Raw genomic sequence first — 12,129 nt, 5'->3', positions numbered from 1 at the left:
GACCACAACACATAAAATTAACTTGCGCTCGGGTACATGGTTCAACCTTCTGGTACTTAACTAGGCAACCTTCATTCGTCCTAATTTAGGAAACAAGTCTAATTAATGAATACTGTCTTCAGAATCAAGGAGGGCTGAAATTCTTTAGCTGTTGATAAATTCAAGTTGAGCTCTTGGCAGTAAGGGTGTGTTCAGTCCAACTCCCATCGGTTTTCATCATCTAACTTGTGTTAACCTTGATACAAACCACCAATATATGAAAATCCAGTATGTTAGATTGAAACGTATTGTCTGTCCTATTACATCATACATAGTTTGTTAGTTTGTTGTCTTTAAACCAAACGTAGCATGGTTTAAATTTGACTCATATGTTAAATAAATTTTTTTGTTCTCATTTTTTAAGCAAACCAGCCACTCTGATGCAGGTTGGTTGCCCCAGATTTAAAATGGAAATGTGAAGCATTTTTTCTGCCAACTGAGGGTTTGGAGGTACCTTTGTGCCTACAAAATGCACGGTCCAGTCCAATTTAGCTCCAACACACACTCTGCAAGCCAATTCATGGAAAATGTGACCAAGATCCTTGATTCCAATCTATTACAGCGAAAGGACTGACGAAACTGGCAATGATCTAACCCAATACGGAGCCCAATATCTGATGCTCAGCCCAAGAATGAGTCGAAAGATATCACCTAACATCATCAGCCATTTTGTCCAGGTAGTCTTTATGCTGCGTAATGCTCAATTGGTTCCAGTCCAACCACCACCCTCTTCAACAAAAGTAATGAATGAACCTTCCCCTTCAGGACCAGGGGAGCTGTGTGTCTGTTCACTTCTGGACATCATATTGGAGAAACATTGCCGCCTATTATGTCAAGATTCGCCTTTGAACCAAAAAATATTTGTGAAGCAACTAATTTCAACTGGATCGAATTGGATTGGCATTAAGTTCAGTGCATCAATCTGCAATCACATGGACACATAGAACACACTCACACACCCTTGGGTTCCTGCAATTGCCAGGTTTTCAGGAATAGAAAATCCAGTTTATTTGAACATGCACGGACAATTTAAATGCGACCTGTGGAGTAGTGGAGCTAAAATAAACTTTTAGGCGCATTGCTCCCACCCCAGCCGTAACAGCGTCCCTACCTCAACATTTTTCTCACTGAATTAAGTATGCAGCATTACTTTCTATTTCTACTATGCCAGGAAATAGCTCGTTTTAAACTCTTAGTGCCAACACTCCTGTTTGCTTTCAAGTTTGGCAGATATGGCACCATGTTTCATGTAATCACTATCCACAGAAGTGGGATTAACTGGATTATTCCTGTCAGTTATTATGATACAATAAAATACACTTGTGTCATGAGAGTAATTGTAGCTTCTGTACTAACCTGTCTCCATCCATTCTCATGTCCAGGGGGCCATCTTTGCTCAGTGCAAAACCTCGCAATGGCACATCTAACTGCATAGAGGAGCAGCCTGCATCAATGAGAACTCCGTCAAAAGTATTTGTTGCTACTCCTGATGCCATTAATAAGGACTCCAATTCGCTGAATCTTCCGAGGAGAGGTCGAAACCGGCCACTGAAAGAGATAAATCACGTGGGGAAATATTATTCTTTGCAAAACGATTAAGAATAATTACGCTAATAAGTCCTATATTTTCTTCTGGTCCACTGCTGACAGACACAAGAACACCTGACAATTGCAGGCGCAAGGACTTATATTTTTTGATGATAAATCTTATATTTTCCCACCTTTTTCCCCCTCTGTTTGTGTCTGTCTTGTGTGTGGGGGTGGAGGATAGCACAGTTAAAGAGTCAGGTGTTAAAGGACAACTGTTTCACTCCATACTTGTTCCAGTTATAAATAAACAGTCAATGTGTTTAACCGTACAAATCTGGTGGCTTCATTATTGGGCAGTCAAGGGCCAAGGATCTTGCGTATTTTTATAAGAATTATTGGTTAATTCACTTGTGTTGTGACACCGGGGCCAGTGGGGCTGGAATCGGCCGTGCATTAGCCCAGAGTGTCGTATCAATCCAACTTGGTGCCCATTCGGGGTGGTGGGAGTTTGGGGGAGGGGGGGCTAGTCCACTTGAGGATTAGCAATCCACTAGATTTAAGTATGGAGGCATGACACCTATGACCTCTCTGAATTCTCTATTTAGACTCAGCAGGGTGCCTATTAGTGTTGCTTCTCCCTGAAGGAGATACCAATGGTGTCCACTTAGAATCCTGAGCTTCATGCTCGTGACACTAATTGGCCCTCAGGAGCTAACCCTTAGCGCCATCAGCTCCTTACAGTTTCAGAGACAATGTTGGGATTCAGCTTTAGATATCAGGGCTGTCAGCTAGGCCGTTTGGGAATAGGTGGTAAGGGAGTGGCATATCCCTAGGCTCCCCAATGCATGAAAGTATGGCTCCTTCATTCCTCTCCTGCCATTCAAAGCGGACCTCATCGCCCCGGATGACCACGGCCAGTCACAATGACTGAACGCATCTCCCACATGAAAGAACCCCCAGTGGTCCAAGTTTCAGGGCAGGGACACCCAAACTAAAGATCAGATATGAGTCTCAGTGGGCACGGGAAGATGCAGGTACCAGCTCTGTTCTGGAAGTGGGAGGAAACCAGAGCTGTGATTCTGCGATCACCGCTGGCAATGCACTTGCACTGGCTGCATCCAGGTTAGGATGGCCAATGGGTCAGGGGAAATTAATGACCAGCAGCTGCAATGCCAACTTGTCTCTCTCGCTCTCATCCTTTGCAGGATTCCGACTGGGATCAGAATGGAGCCAGTCAAGCTGGCAATCTTACTGATCACAGTAATGGAGGAGAACAGAATCCAGCAGGGGCTCCCAGTCGAGACCTTCCAGATCAACAGCAGTGGACCCAAGGCCAGGATCAAGGGCTGGAGACCACATCGACTGTGCAGGGAGCTCAACTGCGCTGAAGAAACCCCAGGGTATACCAGACTCGGATAACCTTTATGGAACAATCTGACACCATGTGCAGATGGAGACTCCTGATGATCAAACAGATGGTGAGGCACGTATGCCATGTTCTGGCTGACTTGGCGCCACATGGTGCCGGAAGGCACCCACTCCCTGTGGCTGTCAAGGGAGTACCGGGGGTGTGAAGAAGCTTGTGGGAGGTCAGGTGGTGGGACCCTGCTAGTTAATAATAATCTTAAATAGTGTCACATGTAGGCTTACATTAACACTGCAATGAAGTTACTGTGAGAATCCTCTAATCGCCTGTACAGGTACACTGAGGGAGAATAAAATTGAACATAAAATGGCAACGGGCCTGGCCAGATACCAGGCACTGAGCTTGCCATACAGAAAATTCCGGCCCATGTGTTCAGGCACCAACCTGGGGATCTAGTGTTGGCGACAGGAATTTTAAAACTGCAGTTCCGACTCTGAATTATTTAAAGATTTCTCAGACTTGCTGTGGGCAGGAGTTTTTTTTGTTGTTGAAATTTTTTATTTAAAACAGATTTGTAACATTTACAGAGAAAAAAGGCCATATACAAAAGCCTTAACATATTGAAAACGAACAGTGGGAGAGAATAAACATATTAATAAAGCACTTTCCCAACCAGCTCTATTTACCCATGCCCCACGTGCTCAACTAACCTAATGTGGCTCTAACCCCCCCCCCCACACTTCCCCTCCCCCCCGGGTGCTGCTGCTGTCGGTTTCCTATGCTATTCCCTGCAAGCGACTATCTCCCCCGGGGATTTCTGATCCCCCCCCTTACCCTCTTAAATCTTCTCTGCTCTCCCTCCCGGCTGCCCCCCCCCCCCCCCCCCCCCCCCCCGGAGGCCTGCCCTGCCAGGTCCGCCCCGCGCTTGGCCCTAGCCCGCCCCTTCTACTCTCCCTGGTGCCCCCCCCCCGACCTACGCTAACTACGTTGACCCCTGCCCTTAGCGCCTGGCTGTCTCCCGCCCGAATGCTCGGGCCCTCCCCCCACACCCCAAAGACCCATTAACCTAATTGTATCTCCCTGTGCCCTTTCAAGTCCCTTACCCAGCCCCTAGCCCATCCCCCTATCAGAGGCCCCGGTCTCCCGCCAAAAGGTACCAAGCGCGGGACCCCCTTTGCATAGCCCCTCTTCCCCCCCCCCCCGTTGCAAGCTCCCAAACTCGCCCTAAGCAGTGCGCCCTCCAGTCCCCGTTCTCTGTCCAGGCTGAATACAATCTTAAATAAAACATTACAGTACAGGATAATTTAACGGACCGCTGCCACACAACAGCTCTGTGAACCCAGAGTCCTTTAGTTCAAGTCCAGCTTCTTCTTTTAATAAAAGTCCATTTCTAGTCAAAACAAGTTAGGTTAACATACCACCGCCACTGTAGAGCATTGAAAAACAAACCAAATGTCCGTTAGTTCAAGTCCAGCTTCCTCTCTTTAATAAAGGCCCAAACCTGTTCTGGTGTCTGGAAGTAGTAATGAAGTTCCTCAAACGTCACCCAAAGCTTCGCAGGATACAGCATTCCAAATCTCACCTGCTTTTTGAAGAGGGCTGCCTTTACCTTGATGAATCCTGCACGCCTCTTGGCCAGCTCCGCTCCCAAGTCCTGGTAGATGCGCACCTCGCAGTTCTCCCATCTGCTGCTCCTCTCCGCCTTGGCCCATCGCAGCACCCGATCCCTGTCGGCAAGCCGATGAAAGCGAACCACCAAGGGCCTCGGTCGGTCACCTGTCCTGGGCTTCCTTGCGGGGGCTCTATGCGCTCCATCCAACTCCAGGGGTCGAGGGAAGGCCTCCGGGCCCATCAACGCCTCGAGCATACCCATCACGTATGCGCCCACATCCGATCCCTCACAGCCCTCGGGGAGGCCCACGATCCTCAGGTTCTGCCTCCTGGCATCCTCAAGCTGCTCCTGCATCCTCCTCTGGCGGGCGTTCAGCTCCTCTACTTCGTGCTCCAGCTCCGTTACTGTGTCCGCCTGGGTGGAGAGCTTCACCTCGACCTCACTGAGCGCCTTCTCTTGGACCGCCTGCCCCTCGACCATTCGATCCATCACCGCCCTTATTGGGTCCAAAGTGTCCCTCTTCAAGTCGGCGAAGCAGCTCCGGAAAAACGCCATCTGCTGCTCCCTTGGCCAGTGAGCCTCCGCTCCCTGGTCCCTGCTGTCCGCCATGCTTCGCCGCCCGGTCAGAGGTCCCCGCTGCTCCTGCTTCGAACTTCGCCGCTCCACTCAACCACTTCTGGTCCGACTGTCCATACCCCAGGAGGAAAACCTCTTCTTTTCGTCTCCTCCACCAATTCAGGCCGCCAGGTCCCGAAGAAATCCTGCAAAACAGGTCCGTTTGCCCATCGCGGGTGGGAGCGATCCGACCTGCGCCTTGCTTCCTCGAGGGCGCCACCGGAAGTCGTGGGCTGGAGTTTTAATAGATTTATCTCACCCCTGGGATTAGAAGATGGACTTCCTAAGGAGTCTTCTGCTGCAGCAAGGAATTTTAGATTTCTGCCTCCAGCTTTCTTTGGAGCTTTTACTTGGCAGTTTTCCCTCAGGAGCTTCTTTTCAGATCAGACTGCTTTTTCTCAGACTTCCAGCATTTTAGTTTTTCTCTGCATTTACTGCGAGGTCTTGAGCTTTTCTACAAACTGCCATCATGCTGTACAGCATGTTGATTACAGTTTGGTAGGTCTGAAGAAATCATAGTCATACATAGGTTAACTGCATTGACTCTGAGAACTATTTACAAATGTACAAGCTAGGAGCTGTCTCCATGCTGGCTGCTACGCGCAGTTCTGTCCAACACCAGTTTGACCGTGGGTGCAGGTCATAATTATAATCTTTATTAGTGTCACAAGTAGGCTTACATTAACACTGCAATGAAGTCACTGTGAAAATCCCCTAGTCGCCACATTCTGGCGCCTGTTCGCATTAGTGTGTGGCCAGTACTATACTCAGTCTGATTTTAACCCTATATAGACCAGACTCTTATACTACAATTATCATATTGTGGGACCTTGCTGTGTGCAAACTGGTCTCATGCATTTGCAACATAACAAGAGTGAATTCACTTCAAAAATTACTTCAAGGGCTGTTCGGCACTTTGGGGTGTCCGGAGGTTCTGAAATGCACTATAACATTGCAAGTCTTTTTTTAGTGATCCTTTAGCCAACTGCACGGCAGAACAGTGAGGCATTCTGTCCAATGAAATACCAGAATTCTATTCTTTCAACTAATCCGATGCCGGAACTCTCTCCATATTATCATTTCTGGTTGGTTGGTTCAGCCATTGAAGCAGGACAATCTATCAGAAAAACATCTGCAGCAAACTGCCACCCCAAGCTTTTTTGATCATGTACCCCTGGAAAAATAAACACAGATTAAAATAATTTGCAGGAAAAAAAAATTTTATGAAGAAGCATCCTCATCCCAGCTTCCTAGTAGTTGGCTCCAGATAGTGGCAGCAGTATACACAGCTTCTGCTGGGCCAAAGGCCTGCTGTGAATAATGCACAGAGGTGTGCTGCAATTCTAATGCTTTTGCAAGCTTTAAATTTTGACTGTCCTCCAAGTGTGGTATTGACTCAAGCTGCTGTGAGATCTCCTGCATTCTACATACCGCTCCCTGACTCTCTGTCTGGGCAGAATCTCCATCCAGTGAACACTGAATCCTGTCTCTATTTCAGACACTATCCATTTCACCACTCAGGATGTAAATCCGCTGAGCTCCAGGCTTAATTCTGTAATTCTAAAATGTTATCAGTAAATATTATGGTGACTCTCAGAAGGATAATGTTAAACAACGGCCTAATTAACGAGGAAATACCATCAATATTAATCTAATTAATATTGTCAGCGTAACAGTTACAGACTCAGTCGGTAACAGAAAATTGGATAGTATTTGATAGTGGCCAAGAACAGTAATTGGCCTGCGAAAGATTTATCAACAGGCGTTAGCTCTGGCTCATTGGTAGCAGAATCAGCCTTCCTGACACGAGATTGTGGTTCAAGTTCCAATCAAGACACCTGAACATTTAATCTCGGCTGAAAGCTCAGTTCTGTACTCAGGAGGTACCATTTTTCAGAGGAGATCACTTGATAAACCACAGTCTTATCTGTTCTCTCACGTGGCATTAAGGATCCTATGGAAAACTCAAAGAAGAACAGGGAAGCTCTCTCTGGTTTCCTGGCCAATATTTAGCCCTAAAACAAGGGGTGTAACTTTGAGAGAACCGGCTTGTAGCTCTGCAGGAGTACTACAGCGTCTTCTCTCCAGATTCGCTGGAGGAAATCTGGGGATGTGGTCTTTGATGTCATCTGGTGTGACAGGGTCTGATAGAGCCGGGAAAGCCTGTTCCGGCGCTCCGATCTCTGATATAAAACAATACTCCCCCTCAAAACTGCACACGCGCCGTGGTGTGGTGATATGCCTGCTGAAGGAGCTGCGCTCCGAAAGCTAGTGATTCCAAACAAACCTGTTGGACTTTAACCTGGTGTTGTAAGACTTGTTAATTTATTAAAATGAATTGAAATGAGGTTCCTGCTGTCATTACATCACCAGCAAGTGGGGGAATTGGAGAATGAGTTCTTGCCGCCAGGATTCTTGTTCCCATGGGATTTTCCGCCGGTATTGCCATTTTTGCCCGTGGCGAATGCTTGCAGAAAATCCGCAACCGCTCCCCCCAAAAACAGACAATATGGTCATTATTATGGAACCCAGCTGTCTGCAAATTGGCTAAGAAATTTCCCAACATTGCAATGATTTTTATTATTCTTTCACAGGTTGTGGACGTCGTGGGCTAGACCAGCTTTTATTTTTCACCCTAATTGTCCTCGAGGAGGTGGCGGTGAGCCACTTTCTTGAACCGCTGCAGTCCATGTGGTGTGGGTACACCCACAGTGCTGTTAGGAAGGGAGTTGCAGGATTGACTTGGTAACAGTGCAGATACAGTTCCAAGTCAGGATGGTATGTGGCTTCGAGGGAAACTTGCAGGTGGCCATGTTCCTATGCATTTGCTTTCCTTGTTCTTCCAGATGCTAGAGGTCAGAGATTTGGAAGGTGCTTTTAAGGAGCCTTGGTGAGTTGCTGCAGTGCATCTTGTACGTGGCACACACTAATGCCATGGTGGTGGAGGAAGTGAGTGTTTGTGGGTGGGGTGCTGCTTTGTCCTGATGGTGTCAAGGTTCTGAAGTGTTGGAGCTGCACTCATCCAGGCAAGTATTCCATCACAATCCTGACTTGTGCCTTGGAGGTGGTGGACATCCTTTGGGGAGTCAGGTGGTGAGTTATTCTGCGCAGAATCCCCCAGCCTGTGACTTGCTCGTGTAGCCACAGTATTCATATGGCTGATGAGTATACATCAAATGTACTTCCTTGGCTGGAAAGGGAGTTGGGGCATTCTGCGGTTGCGAAAAGCAAGCTGTTTCTCTCTTTAATTTCAATGTGCTGTCGGTATTCCAAGGGAATTTTACTCTCATCCACATATTACAATTCTGAAACAAACAAAGTCGAAAAGAAACACCTAAACGACAGATAACTAAAAATACAAAATCTCTGTTAACACGACATCCGAAGCGCACAGTGTTACAACTAATCTGCAGAGACAAAAACAGGAAAACATTATATTTTAGAATTTTAAAACCCTTTCAGGCAAAATAAGACTGATTAGTGAATGTTGAAGGGCAGTCTGCTCCAGTAAGACCTCTTTCTGTCTTTAACCAACATTTTCAAACTACAGCGATATATAGATGCCATATTCTTGCGCTATTCATTTTATTTTTAGCATAAATCAAAGTACATTTATAGAAGTATCAAAAAAATCCTGGTCTCAGAGATGGGCATTATTTTTTTTCAAAAGTGCTCTGATGATAATTTATTGATACATCTTGATGACTGTAAATTAAATCAGTTCTTGTGATGTCAATTAAGCCCCAGTAGGCAGGATTTCACAGCTTCAAAGGAACAATTTAAACCGACCACAATTAAAATCCAGGGAAAAGGAGGAGGCATGCAAAAGGCTTGCTTTGGACATTTCTGTAAAATAAATTCAGTACTATTTCTTTCAACCTTTATTTCCCAAATTAATTCCTCATTCCTTTCAGTAACTGCTCCGGGTCAAATATTATTTCTTAAGTTTATTTGCAATTTTCTTCAAAATTATATTCAAATATATAATGCCAGAGAGACAGGCCTTCTTCAACGTATTCAAAGCATCACACAGTTTTCTTGCTCAAATTCATTATTTCCCCAAACTAAAATACTCCGGTTTCTTCCCACAGTCCAAAGATGTGCAAGTTAGTAGTAATCTTTATTGTCACAAGTAGGCTTACATTAACACTGCAATGAAGTTACTGTGAAAAGCCTAGTCGCCACATTCTGGCGCCTGTTCGAGTAAACTGGTACGGGAATTGAGCCCGCGCAGCTGGCTGGCTGCAGGTTAGGTGGATTGGCCATGCTAAATTGCCCCTTCGTGTCCAAAAGGTTACTGGGTTACGGAAATAGAGTGGAAGCGTGGGCTTAAGTAGGGTGCTCTTTCCAAGGGCCGGTGCAGACTTGACGGGCCAAATGGCCTCCTTCTGCACTGTAAATTCTAGGATACTATGATACCTTACTTCCCTTATTCTCCCTATAACTTCAAGCTTTTCAGATATCCGTTTGTTTGAGCTAATTAGAACTCCCTAATTTATCTTGTTGAGTTTACTCTAATCTATGTAGGTGCCCTACAATATGGGCCTTGAACCAATCACTTTGGAACTCAATACACTGGAAAGTAATAGTCTTTTAACAGTGCCAATAATTCTCCATCAACTCTCATGATCTTTACATAATCCATTGGGACGTCTTCTGTTAAATCTAAAAACTAACATAATTTAATGCCAAAACTAACACTTGCTGCATGAATTCAACATTAAGCTTCTGATTATGACATTTCTACCACTCGGGAGGTTTTCCTCTGAAGCATGTCCAGCAACACTGGAATTGTTCATATCCATTAACTGCATCGCTCTATGTTCGGACACAACGATAAATATGTATGTTTTAACAATAATTTTCTTCCTATGCTGCAAGTTTAAGTGCCCAATACAAATGTACAAGGTTAAGCAAATGAACCACAAAGGAGATTGGAATAGTCAGCCCACAAAATGAGAGAACCGGAAGGAATGCTGTACTGGATAGCACATTTCAAATTATTTTTTGACAACCCTGATTTGATGTTCAGAAGAAAGTTTGCAAATTAATTCCACTCTAATACTCGCATCCAATATTCCAAAGCTTATTTGCATCAAAAATACATACATGTGATCGGAAATAGTGATAAAACAAAAATGTAAGGAATCCAATAATTGGATTTTGGTGGTTGTATGTTTAAAGAAAAACAAACTATTTCAAAATTCAAACTGTGAGGAAACAGTTTACGGAACTAAGGTTTTTGATATGCTCATGAGCTAACGACACCGTAAACAAATGTTCACCTCCGGCAAGTTGGGAACAATGGAGAATAGAGTGTCAAAGGTTAAAGTAAAGTTACTAAAAGTTCAAAGGAGAAGACGGGGGTCTATTTCGCACACATTCTAAAAGGTGAGCTCATGTAATAAAAGTGATTAAGGGTGACTTCTGAGAAGGTTAGTTCAGATAAGGAAAGGTCAAAAGGAAAAACAGTATATCAGAGGCATGTTCACCCTATGCGAGGGAGCTATTTTGAGACTTTAGCCCACAGCAGCATGTTGTGTCCACTCCCAACAAGCTGTCGGGAGAAATCCTGTTCGAGAAGCCAGGTGTCTCTATTCTAAGATGGAAGCAACCCCAAAAGGTGTAGGTCCCTGTTGGGGTAACCAGTGCTGGATTTTGATTGTAGTTTTAAACCTATGGGATGTTGTTTGGAAGGGGGGGGGGGGGTTCAGCTCGGAGGTTAGGAAAATAGAGGGATTTGGAACTGGGTAAATTTAAAGATAATGGGCGAGATTATCCTGAAAATGGGCAAAGGCCAATAGTTGGTAAGAAAAGCGGTGTTGAAGGCATCGACTGCAATAGGGGCTTTCTCTGCCGTATAATGCAAGACTTGGAAATAAAAACATTAAGGGGCAGGTCCCACAATATTTTGCTGATTCCCCTCCCCATCAGCAACTTAGTATCTCGAGGATCAGGGTGCCATTTTTAAAGGCTGCAAAGGAGTTCACACAGGAACCTCCTGCACGGCGCCCCAGCACTGGCCCCTGGCACGACTCGGACATGATCGTCTTCGCCCTGATCGGTGCTCTCTTGGGAGGTCTGCTCACCAGGTGCACGCCTTGGGAGGCCAGTCAGGTTTCATGCCATTCTGCTGTCACGCCAACCTGAATGGATTTTCTGACTAGGGATGAGGGGGAGTGGATGATTCAGGTGTAGAGTCCTGATAATGATATGTTAGTGGATGCACATAATGTTCCTGACGTTCAACATCAGGAAAAATGCCCTATAACTGAAGGAGTGAGAGGATAATTGCGTTTATGTCGACATGAAACATGATTTGGCTGTTTTCACAATATTTACCACTCCCGTCGATGAACGTGCCCGACACATTCGGGAGTGTTAAACCCCAGCCAACATGAAAAGCCATTAATGCAGTTAAGTGTATTTCTAGTTGATTTTCCTGATGTGCCTGTTTTGTTGTTTAATAAGCATTTAATTTGTTTCTTGATTCTTCACTTGTCTTCACATCTTTCCTCACATTATAAATTACAAAATACAGTTGTGAGTAGGCATTCCAAGTTTCGTTTCTGGGATTTGGAATATCTGAGCGTTTAACAGTTTTTTCTTCAGCGATCACTCGCTAACGAGTATGATCGTCCACTTAAGAAACTCCATGTTACGGCCATGGGTTCGGTGGGTTCATGCATGGCTGCTGAGATGGATCCCAGAGCTGCATCTTCAACCGCACACTTGGCAGGTGTTTCTGGGAGTGGAGTTGGTCCTTGGACTCTAGATTGCTTGTATTCTTCTCCCAGACCGCCTCTTACTGTCGGGTGTCCTCGAAGAATTGCATCCCTTCAGTCAGGAGGTTCCTTCAAGTAGGTCTCTTCTGGGCAAAGGTCTCCCAGGTGTTAACGTCCATCTTTCATTTCTTGAGGTAAGCCTTCAGGGTGTCTTTGAAGTGCTTCCTTTCTCCTCCTCTTGT

At 45.4% G+C, this 12,129-nt stretch overlaps 1 protein-coding gene across 3 annotated transcripts in view; it reads right to left on the bottom strand.

The window, feature by feature from the left end:
- Nucleotides 1–12,129, bottom strand: part of LOC140384705 (12S rRNA N(4)-cytidine methyltransferase METTL15-like) — a 160,528-nt gene that overhangs the window by 32,574 nt on the left and 115,825 nt on the right. For all 3 annotated transcript variants that reach the window (XM_072466651.1, XM_072466652.1, XM_072466653.1), the window contains one exon: nucleotides 1,396–1,587. In XM_072466651.1, the coding sequence (XP_072322752.1) occupies nucleotides 1,396–1,587 (192 nt within the window). The remainder of the gene's footprint in view (nucleotides 1–1,395; nucleotides 1,588–12,129) is intronic.

This window comes from Scyliorhinus torazame, chromosome 10 (genome assembly GCF_047496885.1).
Source record: "Scyliorhinus torazame isolate Kashiwa2021f chromosome 10, sScyTor2.1, whole genome shotgun sequence".
Lineage (NCBI taxonomy): Eukaryota > Metazoa > Chordata > Chondrichthyes > Carcharhiniformes > Scyliorhinidae > Scyliorhinus > Scyliorhinus torazame.
This window is presented reverse-complemented; position numbering and strand designations above follow the sequence as displayed.